Raw genomic sequence first — 15,489 nt, forward strand, 5'->3', positions numbered from 1 at the left:
AGGGGAGACGCTGACTGGTGGCTGCAGACCTGGTGTGACAGGCCGCCCTTGGAAAGGTCACACAGCCACCCGTGTCCTCCACGCAGCAGCTGCGATGGGCGCCTCACCTGAGGGTTGCTCGTATTAGAGGTGTCATCCCCGCTGATGGTGGGCTCTGGCAGGCTGCCATCCTCCAGCACATTGGAGAGACTGGAGCTGTGGCGGCCGGGGGCAGCAGGGAAGGGCCGCGGCCCGTCTAGCGGGGAAGGTGTGCCAGGCTGGCTGGCCGGAGTGAGGGTTCCACTGCCGCTGCCGCCACCAGCATTGTTACCTGAGCCCACGCTGGCCCGTTCCAGGCCCAGGTCAAAGGGTGTGCAGAACGGGGACAGGGCATGGTAAAAGGCATCAGGGTCAGGGCAGGGGGCCTCTGAGGGCAGGAAGACATCAGAAGGCTCAGTGGGTGACTCGGTGGGTGGCTTGGGCAGCGATGTCTCTGGGGAGGTGGGTGGCTCCGGGAGAAAGGGTGAGGGACTGCTGGCTGTGGCAGCCTCCAGGACATACAGCCGAGTCAGCACATCCTGCCAGCCAGCCTGCTGGGCCAGCAGCCGCACCACGTCTGGCTGTCCATAGATGAGGTGGAAGAGCTGCCGGACCAGGGCACAGCAAGTGAGGGGCTCACCCCCACCTCCTCCAGCCCCTCATCCTGGGGTTTTTTCTGTAGAGACTTCCAGAGACACCCTCCTCACAGACAAAGTGAAATCATCAATTCCCCTCCCTACAAAGTTTTTGTCTCACACTCACCTGGCGACAGATGTCCAGGCGGATGCTGAGGTCAGCCTGGAAGGACAGTTGTACCACAGCCAGCAGATCTGAGAGGTTCAGACAATCTGGGGAATGGCCAAAGGGGGCCTGAGGGACTGGCCCTTATAGAATGGGGTGCAATCCTGGCCCCTACTCCGACATCTCCTCCCTTCCTGGTCTTTTCCTAGATACCTGTCACCCCCCCACCTGACCTGCCTGTGGCCCCAACCAGGTTGTACCTGCCCCCAGGATCAGCCTGTAGAGGCCCTGGCAGAGTTGGGGGGAGATGGTCCCCTCGGGCAGGCAGGCGACAAGACCCTGGAGACCACAGTCCCGCAGCCGGAGCCGCTGGCGGCATCGTTCAGGTAACCGCTCGTTCTGCTGCAGTCTGCGCAGGATCTGCAGGAGGGTCATTGGGGGCTGTCCTCACCAGGAAGGACCTATTGTGGTGGTGGGGGTCACCACACAGGTGTGTGGATCCAGAGGCCTATGAAGACAGCTTTGCCAGCGGACCCCGAGACTTGCAGGGGCCACAGAACATGGGATGCCAGAGCCGAGGACGGGCTGGGTGTACCTTGCAGACTCGGTCGGGCAGCAGAGGCAGCGATCTGGGCCGCACCAGCAGTGCCAGCAGCACCTCGAGGTTCCCCGGCTCCAACAGGAAGACAGCCAAGGACTCCTGTGCCGGGGAGCCCTGCAGCAGGGCCAGCAGCAGGTCCAGCGTACCCACCACCTGCAGACACCAAGTCTTATCCTGGGCTGGGCCTCCTACAGGGTCCACACCCCCGCCTCAGACTCACCAACCTCCAGCCTACCTGGCCATCATCACTTGTGGCTGCCAAAAAGTTCAGCACAACCTGCACGTCTTCAGCAGAGAAGTTCCGCACCAGGAACTCCCGCGCCAGGCCCAGGAGGGAAGTCTGCACTGTGCGCAGGTCATCAGCCGCAAGGGGGCGCTCCCGGCGTGGGCTGGTGTATCCAGCAGGCACATCCAGCCAGGGCCAGGTCCAGATGGAGGGTAGAGATCAGGGACGATGAATGGGCGGGGCAAGTGAACCAGGGTAATGCAACTTCCTGTTCCCAAGGTCACTGTGTCAGTCTGCCCCCAACCCCCGCTGCCCATCTGAGTGCACCAGCCTCACCTGTAGTGAGTGCGCAGAGCATCAAGGATGAACTGGACCCCATACTTCCTCCGCAGCTTCTGTCTGTGCTCCCGGACTATGCTGGACATGTACTGGATGTGGCCTGAGTGGGCATCAGCACCGGGCTCAGGCCACCAATGGAAGCTAGGCCCCTTCACGTGCTCTAGGACAAGGCCAAGCCCCTGCCACCCCCCGCACCCAAAGGACAGAGGCAGTTTGCTTTCAGACACCCAGGGTAGAGTTGGGTCCTGGTCAGATTCTGTCCCCTCAGGGCGTTCAGAGCAGGGCTGTGAACTTCTCACCCCACCCTGCCCTACGACTGGTCCCTCACTCACTGCCCACTCCTACCGAGGCGCACAGCAAAGTCACTGAGGGTCCAGAGGTGAAAGTTGAAGAGCAGATGCTGGTAGAGCCCATACAAGAGGGGCCCGCTGTTCTCCGCTGCCACCTGCTCCATTAGCAACTGGGCAGACATGAGCACGTTCATGTCCATGGCCCAGCTAGGGACCTGGGGTGGGAGGAGGAGCTGGGATGAGCTGTCAGGTTTGACCCACCTGCTGTGGAGCCTCTCAGCTTCTGCCCTTCCTAGCATAGGCATGACGGACACCAACAGGACCAGCCCCGCTGTTCAGAAACCTGCGGTGGCTCCCGGCCTGCTGTACAGGTCCCCTGCCCCAGCCTGTGGGGCCCTTTTCTTCAGATCCTCTGGCACCTCTGCCAGGAAGTGCTCCATGATTAACAATACATCCGTGTCTCCCTTCTTTGTCCCTCTACCCAGTCTCTACCCATCCCATGAGACTCACCTTGCGCAGGAGGGCCCCAATGATGGCGGGCCCCTGGCACTGCACTAGGCTCTCCTGGTTGACGACATGGCCCTGCAGGAAGTTCCGCAGCATCAGCAGAAAGGCAGCCACTGCGTTCCTCTCCATCCGCTCCTCTGCCAGTCACCAGAAAGGGGACGGATTTGTGTCAAGGGCCTGCCGGTGGCCATGAAGCTGCACCACTCCAGCCGCCACCACACCAGGACTCACTCCCTGCAACCCAGGCTCCGGGACTCTCACCTGAAGACTTGCCCAGGGGGAGGAGCAGGCCCTGAGTGTTGTGCCCGGAGGTCAGTTCGGGGCCCACGAGGTCATGCGTTTCGGCTGGCCCTGCCTCAGCCTCCTGGGGCTGTTCAGCCACTTGCTCCAGCAGGGGCAGCAGAGCCCCCATGCCCCCCACGCAGTTTACCACATCCTGGAGGAGGGGGATGGTGTGAGGACATGGCTCCCAGCCAGCTTCCCGCCCACTCCACTCCCCAAGCCTGGCCACATGGGTCCAGGGAAGTTTGGTCCTCTCCATTTGGTCTCCACAAACCTCTCAGGGCACAGTGCCACTCCCCAGCCTGCCCCACACACTCACGGGGCCCTGCTCCTGTTTCCTGCCCACACAGCACACACATACACACTCACCTTAACATCCCAGGTCTCTACCCTGTGGCCCGTCAGGCGACCATCCAGCCCATGGCCAGGGGATAGGTCCAGACAGATATTGTTCTTACAGGCCTGGGGGAAGAAGTAAGAGCAGGCAGCAAGGTCAGGAGGAGGAGGGTGCCAGACAGAAGGTGGGAGTGGAGCATGGCAGAGCCAACCACCCCCAGCCCCAAATACCTGAGGTGAATAATGAAGCAGCAGCTTCGTGCCCAGCTCGTGCAGTTCACCCTCGGGCTTGAAGGGCGCCGTCTCGTTGGGCCCTGGATGTGGGCAGGAGCTTCAGATCTCACTGGGCCTCCAGCCAAACCCCATCCAGAGCCTGCCTCTCCCCTGCCTGCCCAGAGCACAGGATCCCCCCGAGGACCCCTCTTCTGGCCGGGCACTTTCCAAGTCCCGGCCCCTGGGTCTGGGGCAGGGGTTAGGGCTATGGCAAGGCGCACGGTGCTGCATACCCAGGGCACACAGGGTCTGCAGGGCCGCTGCCTGCAGGGCTTCATGGAAGATGGCCACGGCCCCCAGCTCGCCCTCCAGAGAGGTGGGGCTGCCCCACCGGGTGTCCTGGGTGCCTGCAAGGGTGGAGCTGATGCTGCCCTCCTGCAGGGGGGCCACCAGCCCGGACCCCCAGCCGAGACCTGTGGAGGCTGGCACTGACTGGGAGCGGGTGAGGGCAGGGTGAGTATGCTCCAAGGCAGTGGGGCCTGGTGGCATGGGCGGTCCCGTGGTGGTGGTCGTTGTGCGGTGCCCAGCAGAGCCGATGCAGCAGGAAGAGAAAGGCTGTGGAGCCGGCATTGGGGCATGATCAGGTCACAGCAAAGCCTGGGCTCCACCTCCATCCAGTGCCTCGGAGTGACTACCCCTTACCCTCCTCCCCAGGTAGCAAGGACTAGAGGCTGAAGTTGGAGGCCTGGTGGGGGGAGGGGCAGGCAGGGGACGACAGGGACCCCAAGCCCCACCGAGTCCACTGTGTTCCACATCCCCCCACCAAGCCATGGCCTCCTCCAATCCCCAGCACACCTCACTGAGGGAGGGACAGCGAAGGGGTGCTGTCCGGACCAGATGGCCATCCTTGTAGACATGGACCAGGTTCTGGCTGAAGGGCCGGCGCCCAGGCACATGGACAATGGCTACACAGTGCTAGAACAGAAGCCAGCACATCAGGCCATAGCTGGGACTTGGCGCCCCCTCTCCACCAGGCCACACAAGGAGGGAGGCTCACCCAGGCAGAGTCGGCGAAGGTCACTTCGGGCAGGCTCATGGTCAAGTACTCCTTCCGCGTGCACACAGCTACCACCAGGGTCCCAGCCACCGTGAAGAAGGCCTCAAACCCTGAGCCGCTGCTGGTAAAGAAGCTGGGGGCAGGCGAGCCAGTTACGTGTGCTGTTCCCACTCACCCTGGCAGCTGGTCTCTGGCCCCAGCAGTCACCCACCTGTACAGCTGCTTTCGCTGGTGTGGCCGGGTAGGAGCCAAGGCAAGTGCTGCATCCGTGGGGTGCAGACAGAGCCAGGCATGAAAAGTGAAGCCGGGCCCTGGCCATCGCTGCACAGGGGGCACCATGATGCCTGCCATGCTGGGTGTGAGGTCAAAGTAACGCAAGGCACGAGGAGGACCTTGATGCCGGGCCATGCCCGAGAGTGCGCGGATGACAGCCCCTGCATGTCGGGCCTTCCCCACCTCAGTTCTGTCCTGCCCTGGGTCCAGCCCTGGCGGGGGGCATAGCAGACGACGAAGCTCCAAGGGTCTTAGTGACACGCAGCCCAGTGCTTGCAGCAGTGCCAACAGCTGTTCCTGGCAGCGGGGCCCCAAGGCTGCCCCTGTGCTGAGTGTTTCCAACAGGCAGCCCACCAGGCCTGCCTGCACACAGGTGGCACGGCTGGCAGGGCAACTGTCACAGAGCCACCGGAGGCGTTGAGCTAGGAAGAGCCGCAGCTCGGCAGTGGGCAGTGCTGGCAGCCACTGCATCAGCACCAACACAGGCTGCTCATTGCGGATAGGTGGAGGCGGGCATAAGCTGTGGTCCCCCTCCACCGCCTGTGGACAGAGAGACTGTGACAGTCCAAGGTGGACCCTGCCACCCCACCAACACTGCGATGTCTTGATTTACTTTCCTACAGCATGGGAAAGCCACCCCATGCTGTGCTGCAGGCTTAGTAAAATCAGAGGCGCACCAATGACCAGCATTAATCACCGCCCTTTGGCATCACTAACCTCCAGGCCTCGGTGGGCCCGATGCCCAGCTGCAGCTCACCAGGACAATTCAGGGACTTACAAACATGCAGCAGCACCCTCGGCCCAGCAACAAGGACATACGTGGCCAGGCCATAGGTCACACTGCATACTGGCCATGGTCAACATAGTTCTCTGGGGGTGGACAGCTCACCCTCAGTGGAAGCCCTGGTTCAGTCCTGGCTGCCTCTAGTACCCTGGCCCAAGCCCCCACCCTCACCATATCGAGCAGCTCTTGCAACAGCCGATGGGTGGGTGGACCATGGCTCTGCAGAACTTCATGAAGGTGAGGGTAGCCGATGCGTTCCTTAAACACCTCCTGTGTAGTAGAGTATGGGCAAGAAGTGAGCATACACATGGGCCCCAGGGCAAACCCACACCTCATGGACACTCAGGAGGGCATCATCTTCCAGAGCTCGCTACCCTGCCTGGTTCTGTGTCTGCATCACAGAGCTAGCAGGGATGTGGTCAACCCACAAGGATCTTCCCCACCCACCCCTGACCCAGGATATACAACTTCCTGGACAGTGATGTCCACGCCTGCCCTGCATGCCATGCCATACCCCGGAGGGCAGAGTGGTCACCACCCCAGCCCACTCACCTTGCTCCAGTCAGTCCAGATTTGGGAGCACGTGGTCAATTTAACTCTACCCCATACCCCTCCAGCAGCCAGAGTACAGCATCCTCACCTTGGCTGAGGGGGAGCCACTCATGATGCAGGTCAGCACTCTGACCACATGCACTGCGATGGTGTCTGTGTCCTGGTCCAGCACCTTGGGTGGGGAGGGGCAGTCAGCAGAGGCAGGTGCCAGGGTGTTGCAGCTGGTAGCAGTGTGCAATCAAAGCACATGCTGGATCAGTAACCCAGTCTTGTCGCCAGCTGCTGTGACCCTACCTTGAATCCAGGGCCCTCTCCAAGCAACTCGGTAAGACCCATTCTGACAGAGGCCTGAGACCAAACCAAGGGTGGGAGGGCTGGGACAGATTAACAATGGAGACTATTCCCGCACCCCCCCTCCTCTAGTGGATTTAGGGGCCCAGCCCCCAACCATTCCCACCAAGCTAGACACACACGTGCAGGCAGGCCAGCAAGTGCCCCATCACCCAGGATGATTGACAGGGTTTCAGGGAATTTAGGGATAATCAACCATAAGATGTTAGAACCAGAAGAACCTTCGAGACCTTTGAGTCCAACCTTGCCCCCTGTCCGCCTAAATCCAGGTGGGGACACTGAGACTTAGCCTGGCCGAGCCTGAGAGCCAGAATATGCTGCTCACCTGCCCTGTCCCTCTCAGAGGGTGAGGGAGTAGGAGGGTTTAGTGAATTTGTCAGCAGGTGCCAGGCCCTATTTGGGTTCTCTGAGGCCCTTGGTCCCAGCGCTGCCCACCTTGCCAGGTGACCTGCAGCAACCTTCCTTCCCTCTCCAGTTTCAGTCTTCTCATCTCTCAAAACCAAGGGGCACTGCCTTGCTCTGCCTGCTTAGTAGACAAACACATCTGCAGGCTCTCATCAAAGGACCACGTGCAACAGATACATGGGGCTGCCTCCTAAAGACAATGCCAGGGGAAAGGCTCTGGAGGCTGGGGTCCAGGTGCTGAGCTGTCTAAAAGGGTGCTTCTCAGGGCCGGCATTGTGGTATAGCAGGCTAAGCTACTGCCTGCGATGCCGGCATGGCATATGGGCACAGGTTTAAGTCTAGGCTGCTCCATTTCTGATCCAACTCTCTGCCTGGGAAAGCAGCCAAAGATGACCCAAGTGCTTGGGCCCCTGCACTCATATAAGAGATATGGAAGCTCCTGGTGCCTGGCATCAGCCTGGCCCGGCCCTGGCTGTTGCAGCCATTTGGAGAGTGAACCAGTGAATGGAAGATCTATCTCTCTCTGTCTCTCCCTCTCTCTCTCTCTAACTCTGCCTTTCAAATAAATAAATACAATCTTTAAAAACTAAATAGACAAAAGAGTGCCCCCTCAACAGATACCCTGTGGGTTCCTGCAGCACCCAGGCAGGTGCAGCAGGGAGCACATCCTGAGTGTCTAGGGGCTCCCAGGGACCCGCTTAGTGAGATGGGCACAAGGACTATTGGAAAGACATCACCTCCTCCGTGAGTGCTCCTAACCAATCCAGGCTGCTCTTTCCCCTTCTGGGAAATGGGGCTGGGTGGTTGGTTTCGAAGGTTCCCTCCAGTTCAGCACAAGCCAAATCCCAGCCCCCAGTAGGAGCAGAGGCAGGGCGTAGACTACCTCCTGCCCTGCTCCAGGGGACGGGGACTTGGAAGGCAAGTGAGACAGCTTGGCAGCCCACCCTTGTGGCTAGGCTCATCCCCCTGCTACAGTGCAAGAAAGGCTCAGAGAGGGAGCCCCAATGGGGGAGTACCCCAAGGGATGGGTGTCTGAGCTGGTCAGCCCCAGGGTGGTACCTTCTGGACATCGGGCTCAGTCAGTAACCAGGTAGCCAGGTCACTGTCCCCCTCAGGGGGTGCCCAGGCCTGCAAGTACAGCTGTGGACACAGGGTTGAGGCAACGGAGAGAGAAGAGGAAGACGGGAGAGGGAGGGGTTAGAGAACGACTGGGGGCGGGTGTCAGGGCTATGCCCCAGAGGGAAGTGTACACCCTGAGACCTAGGCAGTGTCCCTGCCAAGCACCAGGGACTAGCAGGGCACTGGTGTGGGGTGGATGAGTGAGCAGGAGCAGGCACTGCATCCAACAGCAGCTGCACCTTCCTCTAGCCCCTGCACTTGGGGCCAGAGCAGAGCTCTTCCTGTAGAACACCCCTCTTCTGGAGCACACAGCCACATGAGCCTCAGGTCCAGCCCCACAGAGGACCCACAGGGACAGGCCCTTAACCAAGCCTCAGGCTCTCCCTCTGAACTACAGGCCGTGGCCATGTCTGTCCAGCAATGAATGGACCAGGGTACATGTAGGCACCATTACTCACTCTAGGTTCCAGCCTGGGCCCCTCCCCCCAGCCTGGGCCCCACCCACCTTGCTGTTCTGGATGAGGCGCATGAGGTGTTCAAAGCAGTTGTTGCTAAGGAAGGTGGCCTGCAGCACTGGGCGGTCCTCACATGCCAGCATCAGGGGGATGGCATCTGTGAAAGGGTCAGTTCAGGCCCTGCCTCATCTCCTCCAGGCAGCCTTAACACTTCTTCCCCATGCTGCCCAGTCCAGCCGTTCCATCATCACATGGGTCTTGCCTTCTCGCTTCTCCTCCCCAAATCCTGGGAGCCTATACGCACCAAGCATGCTGACCCGCAGGGCGACAGGGGCCTCTTCAGGGCCTGAGCTCGGAGCAGCCGGCCAATCAGCATTAAGGACACGGAAGTAGCCCTCCAGTAGGGCACGGAGCTCAGGCCCACGGGGTGGAGCGCGGCTGGCGTGCAGGACATGGACGGCACCCACCAGTGCCTCCAGTGCCAGTGACAATAGGCAAGGGTCCTGGGCTGATCCACGGCCGCAGCTCTGCACCACACCCAGCAGGCCCTGCACGGAGCCGGAGCTCACGGCCATCTGCCCGTTCTCCTGCAGGTGTGGGCAGAGATGGGTGGGGGCAAGGGGTCACCCAGCAGACAGATCCTGAGATGGCCACCCTCTGGCTTGCAGGCTCACCTCCCAGCCTACCTTTCCTCCTGCCAGGATGGCACTAAAGAGGTGGATGAGTCGCAGCAGCAGAGTGGGAGGCCATCGGTCTGCATCCTGCAGGCTCTCTGGGTGGGGGTGGGCAGGGCAACGTCATCAGGGTGGCAGGGCTGTGGGCTCAAGGGACTGCATAGAGGTGGGCATCCTGGGGTGGGGGAAGCAGAGCTGGGCCAAGTAAGAGACCCAGTCTGAGGACGAAGACCTGGTTCTCCCTGGAGGACTAAGATGCCATAGCTCCTGACTAGGGGTGCTGAGAGGGACTCAGCTCCTATTTGGGGGGCTTAAGAGGGAATTGGTCCTGCCCTGAGAGCCTAGCCAGCACCCAGATCCTTGGGCCCCAAAGCGGGGGCCCCAGAGTGAGCACAGGGCCTCCTCCACGTCCCCACAGTGACCCAGGGTTTAGTTTCTCAGATGCAAATCTGTTGCCCCTGTCCTGACAGTTGGAGCTTCCCGTGCCCTGCTCTAGCGACCCTGCTTTATATACCATACCCCTCCCCCACCCCTAGCAGTGCCCCCGCCTGGGGCTTCTAGGGGCTTTCACAGCCTTGTATGTGGGAGGCCCACCTGGCCCTGCTCCAGCAAAGCTGGACAGGATGCCCAGACACAGACTGAAACCCTTGAAACCCTGAGAACAGAAGGGACCAACCCTGGGTCTCATGGGGTAGAATGCTGGGGGGGGGGGGGGGGGTTGAGATGGCCCTGGGAAGGGGGAGGACACAGCAGGCAAAGACTGTGAGTGGGAGAAAATAGCAAAGAGGCTGGAGCAGAGAGTGAGTGGGAGGAGCAGGATTTGATCCTGAGGGCATCAGGCCACTGCCAAGGGATGACAGTGCTGAGAACAAAATTTGGTTTGTTTTAAGAGTGCTCAAAGGCAGAGAGCTCCTGGGGGATGCCTCCCCTCCTGGAGCTGCTGCCCCCACACCACAGGTACCTACTATCCCAACAGCCACTCCTTCCCACAGCTTTGCCTGCCCCTGTCCAGGCCACATCCCATCCTCTGTGCATCTAACATCCTGGACAGCTCCCTTCCAACCAGAGCAGGGCCATCAGGAAGAGCAGGTGGCCACAGGTGTCCCCAGCATCAGCTCTCGGGCAGTGAGGTAGCAGGAGGTGGGGACAGCTAGCAAAGTGGTTCTAAGAGGAGTGGAGGCTGGGCGGAGGCCCCAGGGACAAGGGGATTGCAACAGGGTAGTCCAGATCACAACAGGGTACAAGTGGCTGGGAGGGCCCAAGAAGTCCAGGCAGGCAGGTGGATCCCACACCCCCACCTGATAGGAAGCCCTCACTCCAGCCCAGGAAAGAAGTCCCTCCTTTCACCCAGGCATGTCCTTTCTCTTCTCTGCCCCAGACTCCTCCTTGGCCTTTGGAAGCCCCCCTCAAACAGCCGTGGCTCGCCTAGCCCTGTGTATGGCCAAGGGCGAGCAGTTCCCAGCCAACACTGTGATCATCGGGAACTACAGGAAGGGACTCAGGGGTACAGGCAGGGCCAGGAGGGGCCAAGGGGGCAGAGGCAGTGCCTGACCTTGGAAGAAGGTGCTGAATTCACAGGGCAAAGCTGCAGGAGGGAACTTGTATTTACTCTTCTCCTTGGAGCTGATGACTTCCCTGGGGTGGGGGTGGGAGGATGGAGAAAGGTGGGCACAGGCTGGGAGTGAGGCCAGGACTTCCAGCCATGAACCTGGCCTCCCTGTTCTCAGGTATCTGCCACCAGCCTGCACACAGGCTCAGTCTCACCTCCGCCCCTGGCCACGACCTAATCCCCTCTCTTCCCCCAGCCTCTGCAGGGTCTCACCCACTGTGCTGACGCCTCAAGGTCTGGTAGGGGTCAAAGAGGCCCTCACAAAGGAGCAGGGCATGGAGGGCCACGTTCTCCAGCTGGGTCCCACGGCTCTCCTGGGGTGGTGGGGTCCCTTTCAGCTGCAAGGTAGGGAGAGGGAGGGGAGTTAGCTTGCACTGTACCCCCTGCCCCTGCCACCCCAGGTAGAGCCCACCTCACCTCAGCCACCAGTGCTGCCAACAGGGCTAGCACTCGGGGCACCAGCACCTGGCCCCAGCCTGCCTCTACATTCTCCAGGTTCCTGGGGAGTGAACGACGGCACAGGTTACATAATGCGGCCCGCCCCCTCCCTCTGGCCCACAGCAGCAGGGAGGCCCTGCCCGCTGGGCACAGGCAGCAGCGGCCACCTGCAGAGGAGGATGAAGAGCTTCAGCAGCAGCAGGGCTTGCTCCAGGTCCCCCTGGTCCAGCTGCTCGGCCAGCACGTGCAGCGCATCTAGCGGAAGCAGCGGCACCTCGGCACCTGCCTCCTCTGGCCTACAAAGACGGGGAGTCACCAGGGGGCCAAGAACCCCTGCCTGTCCCTGCCCACCAGGCAGGTCCAGCCTCACCTTCGTGGCTCCAGGGAGGACAGGGAGATGCTCTTCTCAAAGGCACCCACAAAGGCCTTCAGCCACTGCTGCAGGTAGGCCAGGTCCTTCTGCAGACACAGGGGTTTGGGGCATGGCGGGGAAACAAGGGGTACAGTGCACAGGGGAGAGACAAGGGGATGGAGGCAGACATGGGGTGGGGTGGGGTGGGGTGGAGAAAGGGAGTAAGGAAGGAGGACAGGAAGTTGGGCAGTCAGCATCAGAGGGCTGCAGTCCACACTGACCGCCCTAGCAGGCCCCTCTGCTTCTCTCAGCTGCCCAGTCTCTGCTCCTACCCTCCTAACCCCTTATGAGCAGGCAGACCTCACCAGGCTAGGGAGAGACTTCAGTGGGTGTGGCTATGGCCCACCATGCTGCTGGGGCTGAAGGAGTCCCACATACCAACTGTCCCCTGACCCAAAGCCTTGGGCTGGATTCTCTCCTGCCACCTTCTCCCAGCTTGGCAGCCACTGTCTCTAGGAAGCATTCCTTGACTGTAGTTCCCAGGGTGCCATGTGCACACTGGACAGGCAGGCAGCTGGGCCCACATACATCTCCTACAGGCGGATGTCCCAGCCTAAGGCTTGCCCTTTCCCAGGAACCTCTACCCACCTCACTGGTTACCTGGACGCCAGGCCCCAGAGCTGGTTCCATGGGCAAGAGGGGCAGTGGCTGAGCCCAGGTCTGGGCGCCGCCAGGGAAACTTTGGTGTGAACGGGAAATGTCTCCTCCCGCCCCTGGCCGGGGCAGGAAGCGCAGAGTCACAGTGGGGGAGGGGGGCCGCTTCCTCCCGGCAGACCGCAGGGATGGGGGGGGGGGTGGCTGGGGCACCCTGGGCCCAGTGAAAGAGGCTGCAAGAAGATTGCAAGGCACCCAGCCTGGTGCAGGGGGCGGGGCCTGAAGCACAGAGGGGCGGAGCCATCTTGGCTGGTGGGGCTCAAAGGTTTTTACAGGACCTGGAGAACCTTCTATCTAGGAGCAGTTCTGATCCCTGCTGCCATCGCACCCTTCATTCAAGGCTGCCATGGCTCCATTCCCTGGGTCTGCTGCCTCGGGCCCAAGGGACAAGGCGGAAGACTCACCCCTACCTTTGTTCACTGGCCCCGCCCCCTGCAGGTGTATGCTCAGGGATACAGCTAAATCAGCCTAGCACTTATCTACGCTAACCTCCATGCTCCTTGCAGGCCATGGTGTGTGTGTGTGTGTGGTAACAGCTTGTACAAGGCTCCTCCCTCCCTTTGAGCTGGCTCCATTGGGAGTTCCAACCAGTGGTGCCCAGAAGGCAATCTTTCCCAGAGGAAAGGCAGGCACTAGACTGGAGAAGACAGAAGGCGCCAAGGACATGGTCCAGTCTCCACCCTGATACTTGGTAGCACTCCACAAACTCTCCCAAGGCCACAGGCTTCACGTCCAAGCACCCCCAGAATTGCTTTGGGTGGACAGCTCATTTTTGCTGCCTGTGGGCCCCAGACCACAGGGCCAGGCCTGAATGGGTCCCAGACAAGGGATGCTGTGGCACACAGGCACACACCCTGGGTTCCGAGACCCAGGTACCTCAGGTCTACCCCACTATGCCTTTCGTCCACTGTTACCTTTGTTGACCTCTGCACGCCCTTTTCTGGCACCTTCCCTCCCCACCAACCAGCAAAGAGACCAGAAGGCCCAGATCCTGAAGCAGACAGGCTCCTGGACCATTCCTCTGAACCCATCCCATGACAGATGGGAAAATGGGAGGTCAGGATGCAGTGTCTCATTTTCTATTGAACTTCTGAGGACAATAAAAGCTGGAGTATGGTTCTGGTCCAGGACTACCCCTAGTTCTTAGTCAGCCCAAGTAGGTCAGGCGACCCCTAACAGTGGCCACAGTGGCCCTGCAGACTCAGTCTGCCTTCAAAAATGTCCCAACACTGTCTTCCCACTTCTACCTGGTCTTCCAGCCTCTCCGTCATACGTGGGTCCCACCCTCCTGCCCTGGCCCCCACCCACCTGCCACCCCATTCCCCCTGCCTCAGAGACTTGAGTTTTTTGTTTTGAAGCAGGAACTTTGCATCTTCTTCCTGGCTATCACCCGGATCAGCCCTCCCAGCCCTGGGCGGGCCCCTCCAGCTGCTCTCTCCTGCTTTCTGTCCCTAGAACCACACCCTCGGCCTGTCCAGTCCTGCAGAATTCTAGCATAGCCAGCTGGGGTCAGGACTGGGGCAACCACGATGGCCTTCCTGGGCTCTGGGGAGGGCCTGAGCGGTCTCTAAAGCACGGTGCCAGGCGGGATGGGGTAGCAGCCTGCCCCACCTCTCCGGCTCTCACCTCTTCTCCCCAGGAGGACTCAGGCCAGCTCTGATCTGGGTCCTGTGGCTCGAGGCTGCAGCCATCAGGGACACGGCGGTGCTTGCAGGAGCCAGGGCCAGAAGGCAGAGCTGGGCAGGGGGCTGCAAGCGTGATGGCAGCACCGTGGATAAAGGAGTCCAGTGCCCAGAGAGTGGCAGTGGTGCTTGGGTTCTCCATGCCCTTCTCAAAGCCTCTGCCCTGGTTGATACCTCTCTTCTTTTCCAGCTCTGAGCAGGTACATGGGGCAGGGCCAGTCCAGCCCCCTGGCCCAACCTGACTGGGCCAGAGCCTCAACCCTGCCCCTCCTTTGAGGGCAGGTCAGAGCAGCCACACCTGCCAAGCCTTCCCCAGGGCCCTTGGCCCTTGGCAAGTGACAGGGGAGAGGCTGTGGGTATAGGGGAGTCAGTGTCCCTGGAAGGAAGGGGTCCCATATTCACCACTAGGGGGACCCCAATCTGTGCCCAACCAGCCTTGCGGGTACTCAGAGACTATAAGGGACCCCAGACCCTGGTTAGGCTCCACCGTCCCTAGACTTCTGAGGCAATGTGGGTAGGCTACAGGAAGGAGGGTGTGGAAGTGGCAGGGTTGCTGCGTGCCAGAGAACCAGGGACCACCGAGCTGCCTGACACTATGCTGCCCCACAGCCTGCTTGACCAATGTGAAGCCCAGCACATGGGGGCTTCCGGTAGGCATCATCAACACTACCAAGCAGCCAGGGTCCACACAGCCTCCCTCCAAACCAAGGCCCTGCATGGATGGTACCCACTTCATCTCTAGCCTTGGCACTCAGAAGCCAAGGGCATCACGGGCTATTGCCACGCCCACAGGTCTGCAGGCTTTCTGCCCCATGTTTTCTCTGCCAAAATGGCTCCCACTGGGGTTAGTCCTTTTCCCAACACCCACCTTTGGCTGGTGCCTCAGCGGTTGAGGCATGGGAACTGTCCAGCTTGTTACTTAACAGTAACCTCTTTGAGCCTCGACTTCCTCTTTAAAATCATGCCTTTGGGGTGGGCATTTGGCCTAGTGGTTAAGGCACCTGCAACCCACATCGCAGCACCTGGGTTTGAATCCCAGCTTCCCTCCTCAATGCAGCTTCTATCTAATGCACCCCCCGCCCCATCTGGAGGTGGTGGTGACAGCTCAAGTGACTGAGTTCCTGCCACTCATGTGGGAGATCTGAATTGAGTCCCTAGATCCTGGCTCCAGTCTTCACCAAAGGCCATTAAAGGCATTTAGGGGAGTGAAACAATGGGTGGGAGCTCTATCTCTCAAATAAATAAATAAAATGATTTCTTTGCTTAACAGGTAAAAGTTCTCCAACAACACCTACCCAGCAATAGGTAAGGCAAAGTGGTAACTCAAACCAGGGGCTTGAAGGCCACTCCCTAGCTGGCTGCCCCAGGCAGGCGCAGCAGCCTGTACCTTTTACACAGCCCCACAGGGAAGAACTAGAGCAAGAAGTGTGAGAAGATCACTGCTCAGTAGTGCCATTCTTCTCACTAAGAG

At 60.4% G+C, this 15,489-nt stretch overlaps 1 protein-coding gene across 9 annotated transcripts in view; it reads right to left on the minus strand.

Annotated features, from left to right (window-relative positions):
* NBEAL2 (neurobeachin like 2) overlaps window positions 1-15,489 on the minus strand; it is a 30,309-nt gene that overhangs the window by 9,301 nt on the left and 5,519 nt on the right. For 4 of the 9 annotated variants that reach the window (XR_016214867.1, XM_008260544.5, XM_089306401.1 and 1 more), the window contains 26 exons: window positions 11,641-11,729; window positions 11,438-11,566; window positions 11,250-11,331; window positions 11,046-11,170; window positions 10,776-10,858; window positions 9,236-9,321; window positions 8,854-9,136; window positions 8,600-8,706; window positions 8,035-8,115; window positions 6,308-6,391; window positions 5,839-5,937; window positions 4,822-5,423; window positions 4,611-4,743; window positions 4,409-4,528; window positions 3,847-4,168; window positions 3,572-3,654; window positions 3,374-3,466; window positions 2,984-3,158; window positions 2,726-2,859; window positions 2,271-2,430; window positions 1,923-2,025; window positions 1,596-1,749; window positions 1,355-1,513; window positions 1,020-1,179; window positions 781-866; window positions 108-623 (listed from right to left, as the gene is read on the minus strand). Coding sequence is in view for 8 of the 9 variants with exons in the window: in XM_008260544.5 (XP_008258766.3) it covers window positions 108-623; window positions 781-866; window positions 1,020-1,179; window positions 1,355-1,513; window positions 1,596-1,749; window positions 1,923-2,025; window positions 2,271-2,430; window positions 2,726-2,859; window positions 2,984-3,158; window positions 3,374-3,466; window positions 3,572-3,654; window positions 3,847-4,168; window positions 4,409-4,528; window positions 4,611-4,743; window positions 4,822-5,423; window positions 5,839-5,937; window positions 6,308-6,391; window positions 8,035-8,115; window positions 8,600-8,706; window positions 8,854-9,136; window positions 9,236-9,321; window positions 10,776-10,858; window positions 11,046-11,170; window positions 11,250-11,331; window positions 11,438-11,566; window positions 11,641-11,729 (4,248 nt within the window). In the remaining variant the exon portion in view is untranslated. Of the gene's footprint in view, window positions 1-107; window positions 624-780; window positions 867-1,019; window positions 1,180-1,354; window positions 1,514-1,595; window positions 1,750-1,922; window positions 2,026-2,270; window positions 2,431-2,476; window positions 2,620-2,725; window positions 2,860-2,983; window positions 3,159-3,373; window positions 3,467-3,571; window positions 3,655-3,846; window positions 4,169-4,408; window positions 4,529-4,610; window positions 4,744-4,821; window positions 5,424-5,838; window positions 5,938-6,307; window positions 6,392-8,034; window positions 8,116-8,599; window positions 8,707-8,853; window positions 9,137-9,235; window positions 9,322-10,775; window positions 10,859-11,045; window positions 11,171-11,249; window positions 11,332-11,437; window positions 11,567-11,640; window positions 11,730-12,270; window positions 12,366-13,962; window positions 14,085-15,489 lie in introns of those variants that run through there. The other 5 variants (XM_051852504.3, XM_051852505.3, XM_070050924.2 and 2 more) reach the window with 5 other exon arrangements.

Source organism: Oryctolagus cuniculus, chromosome 10, assembly GCF_051225735.1.
Source record: "Oryctolagus cuniculus isolate XC-2025 breed Fujian yellow rabbit chromosome 10, ASM5122573v1, whole genome shotgun sequence".
NCBI lineage: Eukaryota > Metazoa > Chordata > Mammalia > Lagomorpha > Leporidae > Oryctolagus > Oryctolagus cuniculus.